Source organism: Ambystoma mexicanum, chromosome 4q, assembly GCF_040938575.1.
Source record: "Ambystoma mexicanum isolate Mex_15411 chromosome 4q, UKY_AmexF1_1, whole genome shotgun sequence".
NCBI lineage: Eukaryota > Metazoa > Chordata > Amphibia > Caudata > Ambystomatidae > Ambystoma > Ambystoma mexicanum.
This window is the reverse complement of record NC_090928.1, coordinates 105,463,472-105,484,143: the sequence shown is the minus strand read 5'-3', so window position 1 is coordinate 105,484,143 and position 20,672 is coordinate 105,463,472. Positions and strand designations below refer to the sequence as shown.

At 44.8% G+C, this 20,672-nt stretch overlaps 1 protein-coding gene across 1 annotated transcript in view; it reads right to left on the bottom strand.

Annotated features, from left to right (window-relative positions):
- SNX5 (sorting nexin 5) overlaps positions 1-20,672 on the bottom strand; it is a 361,295-nt gene that overhangs the window by 151,692 nt on the left and 188,931 nt on the right. The window contains exon 5 of the mRNA XM_069607548.1: positions 18,310-18,433. Within this exon, the coding sequence (XP_069463649.1) occupies positions 18,310-18,433 (124 nt within the window). The remainder of the gene's footprint in view (positions 1-18,309; positions 18,434-20,672) is intronic.

Sequence of the window (20,672 nt, the reverse complement as noted above, 5' to 3'; positions counted from 1 at the left end):
AGCAAGATGTGGCCAAGAAACAATGTTTTTCCTTCTGTGATCTTTGTTTTCACGCAGATAGAGCACAGCCATTTTGTGTCCCTTGCTGCACAAATTACCATCCCGGTGCAAAGGAGGAATGTAGGATGACATTAATGACGCCTACAAGCAACACTCATTTTCTGTTTCACACACACTTGTCGCTCAGACTAAACCTTATCCATTCACTTTCAAGATTGTACATATATTTTTAAACTCTTGTTTATTAAGTTTAGTACAACCATCAAATCATCATCACAATACATCTTTTGGTTGTCCCGCGACCTCCTTCCAAGTACTGGTAACAAACACCTTAACACACAACTACCCACTACTCAAACTACATTTTAACTAACAAACTTGCAAAGCATACATCCGGGAAGGTCTGGTCAAGGCATCTCCTTCCAGCCTATGTTGAGTAGATTCACCCACAATCCCCATCCTGCTAACCCCCCCCACACCCGCCCCTCAAACATTTAACTAACAATACCATTTTTGGCATAGGGCCCCCCCTCCAATATGGCAACATTTGTCAGTGGGGTTTGTCATCGGGTGAGTGGAACAACCCCTGCACCAGCACATTCCAGGCCAACATAGGTCACACCGTTCTGTCAACCCCCTTTGTAGCGCCCTTTGCCACACTGCTGACTCTGCCGTGACCGTGCGCCTCAAGTCATTCCAACAACAGCAATGCAGCTGCAGGCCCTTAGGAAACTTCCAGGTCATGGCAATTCTTTTTGCCAGTACAAATGCCAAGTTCATCATCCTTGGCTCTGGTTTGGCCACCCTTTGGTATCGGGAACAGGCCAAGCAGGCATGGCTCTGGTGACCCCCTAAATCTCACCCCCCCCCGCATCAACCTCGTCACCCTTCCCGCCAGAATTGCTGAATTGCCACACACTCCAAGAACATGTATATCATGCCAGCCCCCTCTACCTCAAATCTAGGGTAACCCCCCCCGCTACCCATCTGTTGCAGCCCAGAAACAGTGCAATCTGGAGCAGTGTTAGATACGCCCTATGCAGGACATATAACTGTCAGCTTAATCTGACGTTCCTGGACACCTTCTTAGGGTATAGTAATATTCAAGCTCATTTTTGTTAATCAAAGCTCCGACCCAGATCTGCCTCCAATTTTGACTTAATGCTCAATGCCCCCTGCTGCCATCCGGATAGTAATCTTTCATATAACCTAGAGACCCTATGCGGCCCTTCTGAGAGGTCATTTAGTTCCATCCTCTTGAATTACCTCCAGGAAACCACACCACCTAATCTTGGTTTGATGAATCCACCATGTATACGTTAGAAACTGCCTACAATGTACTCCCGCCGCCTCCACAAGAGCTGGAACTCCATGAGCCCCCCCATCAATGAATAAGTCCACCCAGACTGCCACCTGTCTGCCTTCCCACTAATAATCCTAAAGTTGCTCGTATCCCCCCCGCATACGCCACCAGGGGTATATTCTGAGAGTAAGGCACTCTCAGGCCCAACCGCTGCTTGCGTCTCTTCCAGATTTTCATTCCCAGTCATACAACATGTGGGGTGTCAGGAATCCTCTTGTCGCCCAACCAAAGTACCTCTGTGTGCAAGTAGGAACTTATCATGTGCCACAAAGCTTAGTTTCCAAAGTGACCTCATTTTAGAGCTCGGAACATAAAACAACTGTCTCGCCAAATAGTATAGTTCCATGTGTGGTAGCCTCACTCCGGCCAGTGAATAATCTCAGCAGAGGAGGCTCATGGCAATCCTGTGCCTCCCTAAACCCCATATAAACCCGCACAGCGCACAGTTCAGCTCCTAAAAGAAGGACCCCAGAATATATAAGGGCACATTCGTGAAATGGTACAGTAGACCCGGGAGGACCACCATTTTAATGAGTGCAACCCATCCAGTCACTTAAAGAGGCAGTTTTTTTCCAAAAACAATCGAGCTCTGAATTCCCGCCCATGCTCTAACCGTATTTAACGCATGCAACAGTTTCACGTTATAACATATTTGCACTTCCAAAAAACAGCTTTCTTGTCGCCCACTGCAGCCCCAAGTCTGGCAGTCGTGCCTCGTCCAGTCCAACCCATCCCACAAGCAGAAACATGCAGGATTTGTCTCTGTTGACTGTTCTCCCAAAGAGCAGTGAGAAGTTATCGGGGACCTCAACAATATATTCCAGGCTATCCTCAGGGTTCTGGACATGTAAAAGCATGTCATCCGCCTACAACGAGACAACATGATTCGTCCCATCTACCAGAATCCCTGCATCTCTGAGCTCCAATCTCAAGAATGCCAGTAGAGGTTCAAGCGTCAATATGAAGAGCAGGTGGGACAGCGGGCACACTTGCTTTGTGCCCCTCAGTATGCCCCATGCCTTAGATAATTGCTTGCCCTTCTTCACTGGCGGAGTCAGTTTTGCATATATCAATCTAATCCACCTGAGGAATCCGTCCCCTACCCCAAAACGTTCCAACCATTCACTTTCAAGTTAGTCTCACTTCTTGCATGTCAGGAGAGTCTCTTACAATGTAGATGCCAAAATCATCAACAGTGCTCTCTCCTCATTCATCTCCTGATAAGCACAATGGTCATATGTATGCCTACTGCTGGCAAAAAGCGCTCACATTCATTTTTACTCACCTTGTTTACCACAGAATGCAGAGGGCCTGATTTAGTCACTCACTGCCCCTCTCCACCTCCAATAATATTGCCTGACCCCAACCCACCCCCTACATTGTGATGATAAAATTTGAGCAAAAAGCAAACTGAGCGAAATAAATTAAGAGCCGTTTTTGCTCAAGTAATAGGCCTTATGGCCTTAAAGCTCTGCAGTGTACTGGCCACCTAATGGTGGGTTAGGTGACTGCACCCTATATTTTTTACTCTCAGTGGTACACTGTGTAAATACCTACATACCTAGTCACTACACTTAGGCGTGGTCAGATACACCACTCCAAGTGCAGTGTCTAATGTGTGAAACCCACAACCCTTCAGACTAAATTTCAGTGTTTCCCACAGTTAAGGACACTTATTCTTTACATTATGATGTTCTACTTCTGTGGTACTGTGTGTTGGCCTAATCCTAAATGTACATACTTTAAGACGCATTACGTTTGGCCAATTACTGCAAATACCAATTTGGCAGAGGGTGCTTTGCCTGCATGATAAAGGGTGCAATCTAATTATAGTATAAGCAATACTAGCTGTGCCCGGTTAAGCTGCACACAGAAAGGAAATAAGGAATTGTTGGATTCAATTAATTGACCTCAAACCTAGAATTATCTACACCAAGGCCACAACTCTTAAAATAAAAATGAAGTCCCTCATGTATGCGGGTGTGGAAAGACACTTTGAGCACTGGAATAACTTGGCTACAACCACCAACTCCAGTTTTTTTTTTTATTGTGGGAGTTGCACAATGTGCAAGCATGCACACTCTGATACTAAGGTACTAAGGCATTTGTGAATGCAACAGGCATGAAAATAGACAGACTTCATCAAAGTTTGTAATATATGCTATTATCTCTATATGCAACAAAATATATGTTGGAAGCACGATTAGAGAATGAAGAGTAAGCATTCGAGAACATCTACCAACACTTGGAAGTCAAGATCAACGATTTCCTCTAGCCACTCATTGGCAAAAAGTACATCAGTGGTATGACAAACATCGGATCAGATTGATTGGATTAGAGAAAGCAACTGTTGCTAAAAGCTGGGGAACCAGGAACTCCAGTTGAGACAATTGGAGTCTAAACTCCTTTGTAAATTGTGCACCATTCAAAATGGACTCAAATCTGATCACGACATTGCAGCATTTTTGTAAATCATATCTCACCTATACCAAGGCTATGATATTTTGAGTAAGATGATGCTATCTATCCATTTGCAATCCAAACTATGTAACATTGCAGATAACAATTAATCATGCAACTAATTATGTTATCTGGATAGCCATGATAATGTGACAATGCATGTGATGTTTATATGCCAATGACTGGGCTGGTATCCAGTTAATATCTAAAAAAAAAATTCAAATGACAAAAATGTCGAAAACATTTTACCTAAAAAAAAGAATTTCGAATGTATTTTTTTTTTAATTTACATGTTTTTTTTTGTTTCGCGAGTAAAAAAAAGGGGGGAGTTTGGGGGATACCCCCATTTCAAACAAAAAAAACAAAAAAAAAAAAGAATTTTTTTTATTTTTTTTAGGTAACATTTTCTCAACATTTTGGCTTTCGAAATTATGTAATTTGAAATAATCACTATAAACCGACTGGGCTATGCAAGGAAGGCATGGTATCAAAGCAAGACAGACATAAGTGATCACAGTTCAAGGATGTTTATTAAACTGTAAAAATGGGGTAGATAAACGTGTAATCTAAACCTAAATCTAAGATAGGAGCGAGCTACGACCATCAAATAATAATAATACAGTCCTGGTAAAGTCTAGTCAAATAAAAAGGGCATATACTAAGAAAAACCTATTTCCAATCCTTACCACTAAGCTCCAAAACAGTGTGGGATAATGTTCACAAAGAAAGAAAGAAGTGCGCTCAAATGATAAGTCAGGATGTTACGGTCGAGGTCTCCCTTCCCCACGTTTGAAGCACGGGACAAGCGGGGACTCTCGAGCACAGGACACTTCTGGGCTTCTCCGGTTCGAGTTTACAGTTCCTTCTTACAATATCAGGGCCTTCTGTGCCCAAGCCTCTTTTATGCAAAGTCTCTTGCTTCAGAGGGCCTAATGTATCCCAAAGAACAAACAAAATGTTCTTCTATTAATCTTCACGTTTGGCGATTACTCTTCACTCGAGAATCCCTCTCAGCCGGGCTCGGATCCACTTGCCAACGTCAGCCCCCCTCAATCGGGCTCAGACCAACAACTCACTGTGGACATCCCTCAGTCGGGTTCACGTTTGTCACCAAAATGCTTTTCACTTCACTTTTCAATTTACAACCTGTCAAAGGCTTGCGACTTTACAAGGGGTTTTGACTTGACCCTTCTATGACCACTTTGACATCTCTCGCATGCCTCCCCTACGATCTCTTGGTTCTTGTAGTTTTCTCAATTCAGCATATCCTCCTTCTTCAGGAGCGGGATATTCGTTCGAGTCTTTCAAATGAGTGCCCACGCAGCGCTGGACCACTCTAACCTTAATACTTTGGTTGTTCACAAAATACCTTTTTTTATTATCTTCTTTTCTTATACGCAAATGTTGCCACTGCAACTTTGAGCTTAACAGGGTCCGGGCGACTATCAATTTCCTCTGACTCACCGGCTGTGCAGAACTCGTCGGCTTTTCTTCTGCTGGATTCAAGGATGGTACCATGGCGGAAAGCTCTTCTCCTCGCCCTGGCTATCTGTGTGGGAGGCCCACGTGTACCGTTGACATCTGCCACACCAATCACCAGCTGCAATTCCCGAATTCTTTCCTCCGATGAAAGGTCAACCCCTCGTGCGTGTCTAGGATAGCTCCTAGGAACTGTTTGGAGGTGCTTGGCACCAGACTTGACTTTTTCTCGTTTATTGAGAAGCCTAATTCGAAGAGGAGGTCGATCGTCCTTTGAATGTTTGGTCTGCAAATTACTGCGCTCTCCCCCCGTGATGAGCCAGTCGTCCAGGTAAGGGTACACCGGGATTGCCTCCCTGCGTAGGTGTGCTGCCGCCACCGCCAGTACCTTGGTGAATACCTTTGGAGCCGAGGCTATCCCGAAGGGCAGTACCTTGAACTGGTAGTGCCGACTGTCCACCTTGAAGCGCAAGTATTTTCTGTGCGCTTGGAACATGGAAATATGAAAATAGGCATCTTTCATGTCCAATGTTGCCATGTAATCCCCCTTTTTTAGGAGGGGGATTACCTCCTGGAGAGTAGTCATGCGAAATTTTTGGGGCTTGACATACTTGTTTGCAGGCCGTAAGTCCAATACTGGGCGCATTGTCAAATCTTTTTTTGGCACAAGGAAGTAAGTTGAATAAATACCCTTGTTTACCTGGTGTCCCGGGACGAGTTCTATCGCGTCCTTTACTAGAAGATTGACGATCTCCTCGAGGAGGACCTTCTGGTGGTCCAAAGAATGTATTCTTTGTCGTGGAGGGTGGTTTTGGGGACGCTCTAACAGTTCTATGCAGTATCCTGCGGACAGCACCCATCTGTCTGAAGTGATCCCTTCCCAAGCTTGGGTGAAGTTGGAAATGCGTCCCCCTACTGGGGATGTGTGAGAAGGGACCCTGAACGGAACGTCACTGTTTTGGTGGAGGCGTTGCGCCGCCTCTATTGGGGCTGCCTCTACCCTTACCACGCCCTCTCTTATTACCCCTGCCATAACCCTGGGTAGACTGCTGGCTGTTGTTCCATTGTGTACCCTGCCCCTGGGAATAGTTAGACCCTCTTTGGGAATTTTGTCCGCGTGGGCCATGCAAATTGCCATTCCCTCTCTGGTTAGGGGGTTTATTGGTTAGCTGGCCTAGGGATTTGAGTGTCTCATACTCGTCCTTGGCATTTTTTTGCGCGTCCTCTACCACTTTTCCAAACAATAGATCCGGCTCCACCGGTTTGTCTATCAATGAACCCTGGGTTTCGGCTTTGAACCCAGACTGTCGCAACCAAGCATGCCTTTTGATAACCGTACCTTCTGCTATCAATCTGCCGGCGTTATCCGCGGCATCAAAGGTTGCTTTTAATATGCAACCGGACACAGCTCTTCCTTCCGCCGAAACTCGTGCCAATTGGCTTTTAAGGGATTCTGGGGCGGAATCTATGAGTGCCGCAACTTCTTCCCACTGGTGGCAGTTGTAGCTCGCCAGTAGGGTGGTGGAGTTGGCAATCCTTGCCTGGTAGGCGGAAGTGGAGGCTACTTTCCTGCCCAAGCCATAAATCCTCTTGCTCTCCTTGTCGGGAGGAGCTTCCGATGATGACAAGGGTGTTCCGCTCTCTTACGGGTGTTTGTAACAACCAGGGAGTCCGGTTTCAGATGCCCTCTTATGTACAGTGGGTCTGTTTGGGCTGCCCTGAAAAGCTTCTCAACTCTGGGGTTTACCACCCTAGTGAGATAGGGATTAACAAGGGAAGGGTCTATCCTCCTTTGTATAGACTTAAGGATAGGGATGGCCTGGGCAACAGGTCTCCTTTCCCCCACTAACTCCTCGGCAAAATCCCTCTCTTCCTGTGCACCCTGGGTGTCAATGTGGAAGTGTTCTGCCGCTCTAGACAGCACTTCATTCAAAAGAGGCTGGTTATCGACAGGGGAGTCGGTAACCGGGGGTTCTTTCTCTACCGGGGAATCTAGCCTGTAGGTTTCTGGGTTGTCCTCCTCCTCCTCTTGGTCCTCGTCATCCCCATAGTAGCCTGTCCCAGTTTGTTCTTCCAACATGCCCAAATCTGGATCCTCATAAAGGGATGGATCTCCCTGATATTGAGAATAGGGCTGTATACTGAAGGGGTCTGAAGTAGGAGCTTCAACCCGGGACTTTTTACTTGGGGGTATAGGATCCCTAGAGCCTGAGGAAGTTGACCCGTCTAGGGTAAAAGAGAGAGTGTTCAGGGTTTTTGGCGTAAAAATCTGCCAATGATGACATCCTTGACATTACTCTGTCTATGTCAAAAGTAGACCACTCTCTTGAACTGGGAATGATTCTTTCTTGAAGGCCTTTCCCTGTGTTATCTAGACTAGACCTACTGGTTTGAACAGGGGTCTTAGGGATAACAGTAGAGCGAGACTTGTCCATCTGTTTAAGTGGGGTAGAAAGTCTTTGAGGTGTGGAAGTAGGCTGGGGCTGCTTCCTCTGTTTTTCACCTTCCGCGTGTGTGGAATAGTGTTTACCCTGTTTTTTCGCTCCTCCGGAGTCCTCCGACGCCTGGCGCCGAAGTTCGGGGGTAGTGTCCCTATCTCTGTGTAGTGGAGGTTGGGACTCGGGAACAGCCGTTGCGTGGCCTGTAGACGCCGACTCCTGGAGCGCGGACTGGGGATAGAGGTCGGCTTCGTCTTCTGACGATCAAACCTCTGTTACCTTGGGGAGCGAGGCACTTCTGGCAACAGTGGATGGTTGCCTGGAGTCATGCGGCGATCTAGATCGAGAGCACCCAGAGGACACCGAATCAGATCGTTCTGTATGTGCCTCTTTCCGAGTATTCGGCGTGCGCGGCGAGTCTCGGTTGGACCATGTGTTTTGTGGAAGTGCTGTGGGTAGCACTTGTGTCGCCGGGGGTCTTCCCCATAGCCGCCCTCCCGGACGACCTTCCGAGGTTGGGGACTTGCGCTTGGCTGTCAATTGACGCCACGTTGCCCTCGCCATCCGAAAGCACGGCGTCACTGCCATCGCTGAAGGCGCCCTCTGCTGCCATGACCTCTTGACGCCTGGCGTGGTGGGCCCAACGCTTGATCGAACGGTCCTTGAGTGTTTTCAGTTTGAACCTACTACACGCTCTGCAGTTAGCTTTGGGGTGGTCCCTCGGTAAGCAGAGATTGCACGTGGCGTGCCGGTCAACCCAAGGGTACTTGCGGTTGCACTTGGGGCAAAATTGGAAAGGGGTACCCTCCATACGCACCTTTTGGCAGCAGGCTAATAAGTGTAGGAATATATAAGAATGTACCTATATACCAAAAGAGTGTAGGGTATGTCCACCCCCCACTCTCCCTACTTTCAGGGCCGAGGCCAGAGGCCTTCCTAGGCCCGGGCCGAGGGCAGAGGCCTTTCGAGGCACAAATCCATCGTGCAGCTCTCGACGGCGATTATTTCTCCGTGCCGGCGTCGAGTGTGGATGTTCAGTGACTCGACTTTGGGGTGGAGAAATGGGGAAATATAACAATATTTTAGCAAAAGTATGGCTAAAGCCAGGGAACTCCGCGGAATGCTTCCGACCAGTATGGCGGAAAAAAACAATCTGAGGGTCCTAGACGCTTGAGGGATCATGGGTACAGTGGACGTCACACTAGGGATAGTATTACTGGCACGCCCTGTGTCGACGCCCATTTTCGAGTTTCGAAAAACAAACTAATACTCTGCAGCTTCCACTAGATGTCGGCCTTTGCACAGCATGTGATCTAAGCAGATTCAACAAGCCTCAGAAATATATATCAGCAGTAAATTGAGACACCAAATTTAAATAACCTCATTCTGCTTCAAACACATTATCTCATAACACAGCTCAGGAAAATTGATGGCTAAACTTCAGATATAGCCATACTAGTAGTGAAGCACTGTCAGGAGCCCTATGGAGTGCGCGTTACAACACTATGCCTATTTTAACAGCAAACAAGATGAAGACTGCTGCAAAAGCACACGGCACGCCAAAATGGTGAGACGTCCATGAAAAATGGAGCACATATATTGCAGTTAAGCTGATGAAATAGGAAGACTAATAATATACTGGACATCAAAGAACAAGAATTGTTTTGATGAGTTGGCGCAGGGGTTTCTATTTATATTTCAGAAGCATGACTAAGCAATTGAAGTCAGGAATCATAGCAAATATTGTAATGAAGTTGTGAACAAGCACCACTTAGGTGAGCATTTAAATTAGATGTAGCACTCACTTGCCCAGGTGGAATAAGATATATCAGTTACAGGCAATATACAGGCACAATTCAAAGCAAATACCAACAAAGTTAAAGAGGGAGCACTGAGACCTCGCCACAATCAGGTGAGCAGGTACCATGAACGCCACTCAAATACTCTAACTTTAAATAGATTAACCTGATGGGTAATTATTATTTGCAGTTTAGAAACAAACGCAGCACGGGCCATAATTACTTATTTCGGTACTGGATGCTGTAATAGATTGGATAAACAGCATGCTACGTCATGTCATTACTCAGTATGCATGATTTGCATGAGTAGAAAGTAATAGCACATTGCAATTAGCAACTGCGCACACAGGACTACTCACTATTCGCCTATTTAGAGGAATGGACACAACCATTGTGATAAGAATAATACACTTTTTGCATGGACGAGGATTACTTACATGTACTTAAGCACTTATTTGGGATACTAATATGGTGATAATACATACAAATCATTTGCATGGACGAGCTATTTATCATGGGTATATAGTTTGGAATTGATTGATGTTTCTTCCTCTCTTCCTCATCTCAATCCTCACCTCTCAAATTGTTTTTTGTCTTTGTGTACAAAGGCATTTCAGTACATAACTATATATGTATTAGTGTTAGCCCAGCCTTGATAAGTACCAGCACTAAATCGAAGCACGTGTTGGCTTGTGGGCAATTTCTAAAATATGGTTTGGTTTGAGGGAAAAAACCCTTTATATATTTTTTGGTTTGTTGGTGAAACAAGGCTAGTGCAATTGGTATGTATTGTGTGAACACTCTGGTAGAACAACCATCTAATATGGACACAAGCATTGTGTCAGGAATACTGCTGCGCTTAGCGGAAAAAACAGAGCTTTGTTTCCTCTTTCTAGGGCTTGCTATGGTCATCTCGTTACTGGCCCTTTAAGGCAAGGACTACCAGGTGCCTGTAAGTTGGCATGGCAACGCTGGCGTCCTGCTTTCTCTTCGTTGTCCCGCCTCCGGCGCCGCGCCACGCTCTCCATGGTCATGTGAGCGTATTCAAAAGCACCCGTTCTATAGCCCGGTGCTTCTGAATGGACATTCCTCCAGTGGCGTTTTGGTTAATTCCTAGTATTCTTGTGTCTGACCTGTTTACTCTGTGTTCCCCGTCACATCATTTTCCCTTATCCCTACCCTCCTTTGAATATTGACTCACTCTGCCTTCGTCTTACCTGCATTGCTTCTTTGGCTCACTTCGACTCGTAACGTCCCTGGAACTGCTCTGCCTTCGTCTTGCCTGCATTGCTTCTTTGGCTCACCTCGACTCGTAACGTCCCTGGAACTGCTCTGCCTTCGTCTTGCCTGCATTGCTTCTTTGGCTCACCTCGTCTCGGAACGTACCCTAGAACTGTTTTGTCAAACGTCTGGATTTTGCACCTGGATTCAATCTCAGAATGCTTTTTGGATTGCCTTGAACTTTTGTGCTTCGTGACTACAAGTACACGGACTAGAGCCTGCCTGTGTGTACAGTTTTAAGGCATCCTCATGCCGTTGGGGTAGGTTTGGACATTCTGCTTCCCCTCATCAAGGACCCACAAGCTCCTCTCTCCATTCTAGGCCTCCAGATAGGATATTCACACAATAAGGTTTCCTAACTGCACAACCTTTGCTTTAAACAGTCTGTTATTGTTAGTAGTTGACTGTTTTTGTATTCCTTGTTACAGTAAAGATTGGTAGACTGCTTTTTCCTTCTGGCTTCGGTGGGAGGCTTCCTGTTATTTACTTTCAGGTCAGTGGGAGTATATTAGTCCTTATAGCCTTTCCCTGTTATGGATTGCTTGTACTAATCCTTGCATTCCTTGCAGTTGCTCCACTAGCCTACCATTGTTCCGGTACCGGCGCTTACCATTCCAGTCTACTACTGTCATCATTGGTCTTCGTTTGGCATCCTATCTTTTGTTCAATCAACCATTCTGGTTGTTCGTACTTTCAACAATTTAGGTATATTGATTAGAAGAAATCCTCGGCTACACTATGGGGGCAACTTGCAACTGACACATTGTGTGATATGTAACTAAAACGTCTACAGAAAAGAGTTGTGTGGACAAAAACAAGTAAAGAGAAGTTAAGGTACCCTTTTGATCTGTTTCACTAATATTTTTGCTAGTATCTATAATACTAATACTTTCTTAAGTACTCATAGTAGACTAGCGCGTGGTGCAAAGTGTATTATAAATTCTTATGCAATCTAAACATAGGCTACTAAAACAAAGCAAATTCAATTTTGCAGGTCTAATCTATCATCAGAATTATCATTCTGTATAGTGTGACAACAGTAAGAGTGTCTACCCCACGGTAAAAGTGATACAACAAAGAGGCAGAAAGCACAACGATTCTTGTATGCCAGAATCAGATAAGTCGCTAACAATGTTAAGAACATTGTGCAGTGGTTTCGATACATAGATGGGAAATAGGGCAAAGGCCCAATCCTTCTATAATTTCCAAAGGATGGGACTGTTGAGTTGTAGCCTTTGAATTAGAACCGGGGAAACAGAAGGGCAGTCACAGTTTAAAAGAAAGGACAAATCTTGCACATTGGCAGTAAAGAATGATAGAAAATGGAAATGCACGACTGGGAACAAAGATATCGAGGAACTTGGGTGATCTGCCTCAGTCACATTTGCTTAGGAAGATAGGCACTCCTTACACTTTTTTTATATATTTCGCCAGCATGCCGACATCTGGCTGTTTCTGAACAATTAATTAAATTAATATCTTATAATCGCGCTTAATATTGGAGACCAGTCTCCAAGCGCGGGATCAGGATTTGAACCTGTGTTGTTCTGCGTTGTCTTGCTTTGAAAAAAATGCAATGCCCCTGAGCTAATCTCCCGGCTTATGACTCAATATAGTATGCTTTCATAGGAGAAATACACCACAGCAAACAACAGTATATTACAGGGTCTGTGCTAGGACCAGAGTAGACCTAAGGCCCTTGAACACCTTGTTCTATGTTTAGTGGGTGGCTTAGAGCACATAACTAAGTAGGCTTCACCTTTCCAAATTCCCATCTGAATGTAATGTTGTGTGTCTAGACTTCTGATAGCCCTCCAAATCTACAAACCTCCTTTGGGGTTGGTTAGGGTGTCGAAGAAGGAAGCTGACACAAAGGTGGCATGGTTTTGATTAATGACTTATTAGTGTATATGTATATACAACCTATATATCCCCATCTCTATGAGCGGTTTCCTTGCCCTCGAAACTAATAATAAAGGGTCTGTCAGAAGGTCCGTCAAAATAAATTCCACCATCCTGTGTCACAGCATGCCTCTATACATCATGCTATTACAACAGATAGTTCCTCTTTCAGGAGAATGCTGTTGCCTGGATAGCATCCAAAAGAATGTTCTTCTGTAATGAAAATGGCAGGGGAAATGCCACCCTTGCCCTGGCTTGTGGGTTTTACACAACCCTTACACAGTTCTATGTGAAAATGTTGGCAGGAAAATGTAGTCATGTAAAGAAATAGTCCGCAAAAAAAGTGGTTTACATTTTTTTTGTCATTCAATACAAGCAAATTAAAGAGTGAAAATGTTGCCAGTGATACGGTCGGCAGAAAAGCTATTTTAAAATGCATAAAAGAACAAGTTTGTAACCCTAACAATGACTCAAACCACTAATGAAACCGCCACAATCACCCTAACTTCATTCCTAAACCTTACCCTACCTCTATTTAAACCCATATTCCAGCCAAAGCCCCTAACACCAACCCTTCAGTGCGCTAAAGTATTTCATCTGCTTTTCACTCAATACAGAACACCAAATAAATAGAAAATTAACAGTAAACCTAACTCCAACCCCCATCACAAGCTCACAAATAATTCCATAGCCCTTTCCCTAAACCAAACCCTTGCTCCAATCCTAGCCTTCCCTAACCACACTTTCACAACTTTAAAACATCCCCTTAGCCGGTAGGAAAGCTCATCATGTTAAACAATTGCTGCTGCTGAAATCTTTTTGTAATCTGTAGGTCGCACCTTTGAATCACGGCACGGTCGACACAGTCTTTCATTCACCCGAGGTCAAAATATTTAGTACCAATTTGGATTGGGTGATAATTTTATAGAAAATATATGTAAAGCGTTTTGATAAAACCGCTATATAAATGACAAGTTATTATTACCCTAATTCTTACTGAACACTGCACTAATAACTAGGTCTATCCAAACGCTTATCCTACACCAACATCACCAGACCTCTCCATCCTCCTTATCGCTTGCTTTAACACTTTACGCAAAATTATTATTCTATTAGCCCTAGCTTTATCATAATCCCTACCTTAACCCTAACCAGGCAATCACAAGCCCACTAAACACTAGCACCGCTGCATTTTTGGCTCCTTTTCAGCAACATTTATTGACTCATTTTTACTTGGTGACTTTTTCACTGCAGAGGTATTTTCAACATGATTTTTTGACTACCATATTTCTGTTTGCAACACTTTCACTGGATACCCCTTATACAATGTTTGCCTTCAGGAGAATGACGCCCATCTCCTGGTGTTGCTCTATACAGTTACTAATAAAGCCAGGGGGAATGACTCCCTTCCCCCCCCCGGCGTCTCCAGCACAACTCCTAGTTTGGTACCTGGAGAATATCTCCCTTCTTGTGGTATTGCTTGGATTGCTTGGTACAGCTCACAACAAGGCCAGGGGAAAGGACTCCCTTTCCCCTGGCGTCTTAATCACAACTCCTAGTATGGTACCAGGAGAATGACTCCCTTTCCCTGGTATGGTTTGGCACAGTTCCTTTGATGCTTACTTTGCCACTCTGGTTTGTTGTTAGCAAAGTCCCAAATCTTGTTGGGTTCCCAGACCCTAGACTCTAAGTCAGTAGTTGTATCTTTCCCACTGTGATGAGGAGGATTTCCTTGAATGCTCTTGGTATCTGCTTTTGGGTTCCAGAACCTTCTCTAGTGCTCAGTGGTTCTCCTTTTCCCACTGTGACAAAGCTAATTACTTTTTAACCCACTCTGATTCAAGGTTTTTGGATTGTCAACATGGTGATGAAGATCACTTAAGAGGCTGCCTGCAACTGGTTCCAGTCCCCTACCGGGTCCCCCGTGCTTTCAGTTACCTGTACTTTCAGCGGGACACGTCACTGGTTCTTCCTGGGGTTCTGGACCTTGTCCGCAGCTCCCATGACTGGCTTCTTCTTCCTCTCGTGTCTCGCAGCGGCTCCGTTTTCCGTTCTGATGCTCTGCAGTGTCAGCGCTGTTCTTGATCCACCAGGTCCACGTCCTGCAGTTGTGCCAATATCCTCTTTCCTGCAGCTCCCATCTGGACCTTCTTCTGCGGATTCCGTGATGCAGGGGTCCAAAGTGCTACTGACTATTTCTTCCCGTTTTCCCCGGTTCGAATTTACCGCACTGGCCAGGCTGTGCACCTACCTTTCTCTTTCCTTGCTTCGTCTTTGATTTTTGTATCTTGGAGTGGTGACCTCCCCAGCAGAACACTGGAATGCCATCTTTGATTCTATTATGTATTCTTCAGGCCTCCACGAGGCCCCCCTCTTCCCAGTACTTTCTACCATTCTTAAAGAGGAGTTTTGTATGGCTCCTTGGAGCTGCTTCTTCATCTCAGTACTGTCTGGGTTTGAATATTGAGCAATCTGCATTATTCATTCAATCTTCTTCTCTTCAACACTGAGATGAGGTGTGATCAGTGCTCCAGATAAGATTTTGAGGTGGGAGTATTTTACTCCCTATTTTTAAACTTTGAGCGTAAATGTGATTTCAAGAGAGTAAAAATGACTTTTCTCCTTTGCAAGAGAGTAAAATGTATGTGACATCCAGCGGACGTATGGAAATCATTACTATGCGGCAGCTTTCTGCATTGTGACAGAATACATCTTTCCTTATTTCTCTAATGTTTGGCCATTTGATCTCTCCTGTATATATTTAAATGTTGAAAGCGTTCTGGCTTCTGTCAAGTAACCTGACCTTTGCACTGCCTTCTACTCTAAACTCGTGTGTAAATGTACACAGGAAAATAATAAAGCTGTCGTATTTACAAGATTTTAATGCGTAAAAAGGCCTGTACGCACCTTATCTGGAGGCCTGGGTGTGATGTTGGACATTACTGAAGGAAGGGAAGTAGTATTTCACAACAAACCCTAATGTTCTTAAGAGGTGTCTCAAGGGCCATGGGGTTAGGGAGCCGAGTCATGATCCGGGAGTCCTTGTCCTCATAGGGGCAGTTTCTCCCTGTGAGGTCCTACCGCTGTGTACCACCGCTAGGTGGAACATCCGGTAGCGGCCTCACCTCCCTAGCCTCACAGGGAAGGGCTGCCCCTGGGAGAAATTACCAGATCCCATGACTCGTCAAAGGGTACAGTGGAGTTGTGAAGACAAGGGGCCTCAGACCAGTGCTTGGCTCGTCTGGTGATTCACTCTACATACAACTCCTTCCCAACCCCTCCCAGACCCATTTTATGTGACACAGTTCTCTCCATGAGTTAAATGCGAGCAGTATGGCTAACCCTGGATGAGTACATAGTAAAATAAAACAGGACTGTCGGGGGGGCTTGCTGTATGCAAGAAAGATTGCAAAAAACTTTAAAGTACACCAGGCAGAAGGACACAAGTAGAACTAAGGATGTATTTGCCCTCAGTCCTTGTACAAAAAACTGAAAATGCCACATGTGTCTGTGCACATTACTTTGTATCTTTATGGAGCTACTGGGGTGGAGGTGCAACTATACATTAGATTTTATATTGCCTCCTTTATTGTAGATATTGGCCTAAGCCCAGTCGCTCTGGGAAGAAATCTGTGTTACAAAGTTCCGATCTTAGACGACTCAGCTGCCATTTTTAGGTCCATCTGCCATTTTGATTTCCATTTCAAGGTAATTCTGTTCTAAAATGGTGGACAGTGTATCCCGCTTGTAACTTAGCCGTCCTGACCTTTGCACATAAGTTAATGTCTAAACTGTCAGTTTGCCGAATGTGTGGATCGAGTTAAGAGACCTTGTCCTACGCTTAACTTGTAGACAGAGGATTACCTGCGCCAACAAGTCCGATCCGCGGACACGTCAAATACAATGCGGTTTAAATACTGAACGTGGACATTTGTTGAACTACATTGTATAGGACATGTACTAAGGCTTAATGTTCAATCCGAAGATACAATGTTGCCATTGTGACTTGTTGATGTACAAACTGAAAATAATCCACATGCATATAGTTGGACAAACTAGAAGTGAACTCGGCACGAACCCTAGACCAAGACTTATTAACTTGTAGAGGGGCTGGACATTACGATTGGAAAATGTATAAAAGATGCAACTGTCCAGACGTCCAGTACCTCGCACTTCTCACACCGAAAGGGCTGCTATTCGCTGAGATGTACTGAGGGCCAGATAGCTATCTGATACTTTGTTTCTTTGTAAACTGTACAGTTATAGAATAAAGATCTGTGAATCTTCATAAGCCCGTGTTTGGTGTATTTCCTTTTGGGGTAAACAGCCTCAATATTTTTCCTTGCTTTTACAGAGCAGCTTCAAATTGAAAAATAGGCGACTCTCAGAAAATAGAACTTACTTTGCCTTTGTGAACCTACAAACTGCATTTTATGCAGTATCAAGGAATTTACTATAGGCTACATTGATCAACCTACATAGATCAGCTTAGATACTTCAGGTGATTATGCTATTATACAGGAACAATTCAGCCACAGTCACATAAAGGGCTCGGTGGGGCAAGGGTGGAGGGGGAACAGGTTACTGTGGACCCCCTTAATAGTAGAAAAAGGTGGGAGGCACGGATGCACCTTGGTCCCAGTCTTATTCTGCCTCTGCATCAAGGATTTTAAAATAACTTCTCTTACAAAGGATACCCATTTCCTAAACACGTAGTCGTGAACATATTGTTTGCAGAGGATGCCGTATTAATTAATAAGATACCTAGTGTCCTAATAAAACAACTCTCCCCATCCATTTTCAGGAAATCCTTAGAAAAAGGTTTTGACATTAATTAGCAAAAAACAAAATGTTTTGTCATGTATGGTGGGTTGAGGGGGAGACAACAGACAGCAAACCACTTTGGAAGGATTTTGCATGGACAACGTTCCATATTTCGATTACCTCAGGATAGGATTTAATGAAAGATACATGAAGTCACCAGATTCAAAAAAGTAGCATAATCCTAAACTCAAAAGCAAGATTGGTAGCTAGATGTACACACTTTACACACACACGTACTCTCACACACAGACACAGACAGGCTTCAATCGAGAATACAATTCTGAACCAAACTTTAGGCGTGTCTTTTTCCAACTCTAATAGGATCCAACTAGAATTAGGCTGAGCAACCATTACAACAAAGTGTTAAGGGGCCTAGAAATGAATTGCCATAATCTGGGGTGATCAGGATGAAATGATATACAAGCATCCTGAAAATAGGAACCCATACTGCAAAATATGATGTATGTTGCAAGTTGCATTCAATTCTTGCATGCAGGTCACAAGTAAAAATGTTCAATCAGGTTTACAACTGCAAAAGTTAATTTGTCATACGCTTAACAATTGGATGGCACGTTAAGAGTGCAGGTGCCCATGACATAATCTCCTCTGACTCATAGATCCCAAGATAAACCCCAAATCTATGAGACTAGTCCTAGACAGCAATTTGAAGCACAGAAATGAACTGAAATCTCAATGCCAAAAATAGGAATCCTGAAAGAAACCAGAAGAAATAAGCAATGTGAAAAATAGGAAAACACCTTACATCCTGGTCATACTCTAGGAAAATCTGGAAGTTAGGATCTTTGCTGAGGACAGGATGTGAAGACAGTCGCTGCAGAAAAACCTCATGAACAGACACAGTCTTCTTAAACACAGCCAGATACTCGCTGAAAGAAAGAGGTAAAAGAATGAATACTTACTCTCTGGGCACAGGTGTAGGAGAGAAAAGAATAACTACAAAGTTCACAAACAGTAAGTGACTTCACACTGAAACCAATAGTAACAACCACGATTAACGAATACAATAAAACATACTTTATAGCATATGCACCAAAATTGAACCCAGCAAGAAATGGATTAGTAAAATGTATGCAAGCACCTTGACAAGGCCACATACATGACTGTGAATACATTTAGCAAAGGTGTGTGTGTGTGCACACGCAGGTGTGAGTATTTACACAGTATTAACCTGAAGATTATCCCCCTGCAGAGTTTCGGCCAGTCCACCCAAAGGGCATCGAACCCTGGGAGAGCCAATGTTCAGGAGGGACTGGTCCCATGAACAGAATTAATCAAGGTCTAGGAACCACTGAGGATACAAAGGGACAGAGAAAGCACAGAAAGAGTTTTTTTTTTAAACTTTGTTTTTATTGAACAGTTCTAAATATAACAGCAAAACCATGAAGCCCTGGCCATTACTTTCCAATACAATCACAAGAGAAAACATGTCAGAATTAACTCACTCCCCTGTCCCCCTCCCTCCCGCACGTAAGTTTACCAGGCCCCTTTGGGCAGCGGACACACGAAGCAACGGGAAAAATAATAAAATCAAAACACTAGGCTGAACAGTTCTCAGTAGCTGACATCATGGGGTCCAGACCCATATCCAGGATAAGGGGCAACAAGTTCAAATCAGGTGAATGATCATGCAAGAGAAAACACAAAAACTCCCTCCGCTCCTCAAGGCTAGAGTCTCATCACTTCACATTGTTCATTCAGAACCCCCATCCAACCCTGCACAAAGGACATAGCATTGTTGGTAATTGCAGTCAGTTTTTTATACGTAAACATTGCCCACAGCTTGCTGAGCCATTCCGCCTTAGAGGGAGTGGATGCACCCTTCCACTTTTGGGCAAGGGCAAGTCTCCCCGCTCTCAACATTGCCACAACTTTGGGGAAAGCAGACTGATCAGTTTCGGGTATAGGCGTATCCAGGAGCATCTCCAGGGTATTGAGGGACGGACCCATACCTACAATGTTCTTGATCCAGCTGAGCAGTTCGGACCAGTACACACTAATGATAGGGCATTCCCACCACATGTGATACCAAGTACCCCGCTGCGAGCACAATCTGGGGCATGTCGGGGGGGACACCCTCAAACATTCTAAACAGGACAGCGGGGGGGGGGGTGATGCCAGGAATTAAGCATTTTAAAACTATGTTCCCTAGCGGAGGTGTACAAAGCCCCTGAAAGATTGACTTTAAGACCTCCCTCCACGTTGGCTCCACCAGAGATATTCCCAACCTTTCCTCCCATATTCTTTTGAATGGCTGTCTGCCCTCTAGGTTTGCCGTATTAAGAGCGTTATATATTCTGGAAAGGGAGCCCTTCCTAGAGCTGGATTCCACCAAGACTCTCTAAAAAGGGGTAAGGGTGCGAATCAGTTCGGCAAGCCACTTGGGATTGGTGAGTATCCCTTTCAGGTGAAGATATATTCGAAAAGTGTGGGGGGCTTATCTCCCATTGCCTCAATAAGCTGGTCATATTCAATAAAAACGCCCTCGCAGAAAAGTTGTGCTGCCCTCTCTAACCCATCATCCGACCACGATCGAGTGTCTCGGAAGCCTCTGGTGCCAAGGTCAAACGGGGGACCCCATAAAGACGAAAAGTGGGTGGCTAAGAAGCAAGCCGCTTGTTTTCCTTATTTGGCCTCCAGGACTCCCACAAGACAGCCAGGGTCGGTTGAGACTCGAGACCCACGGGGAGGAGTTTGGGGGCAGGGGGAGCCCATAGGAGGTCTCTAGTTTTTTTCGGATGTGAATGGGTGTCTTTCAGAAAGGTCCAATAGGTTCCCATTTGATACCTCATGTGCTCTAGCATCACACGTATTTGTGCTGCCTTATAATATAATCTAAAGTCTGGGAGGTCGAAGCCTCCATGGGTCCTAGGCAGGGTCAAGGTAGAAAATGTAATTTTCGCCCTTTTGCCATTCCAGATAAAGCAGAGGAGTCGGGACTGTAGCACCTCGAAGAAGGACTCCGGGACGAGGGTGGGAAGGGTTGCGAAAAGATAAAGGACCCAAGGCAGAACATTCATTTTGACTGCGGTCATGAACCCAAAACACGAAAGGGTGAGGGTCATCCAGCGTATAAGGTCATTGCTGATTTTTTGCCAAGAGCGAGGG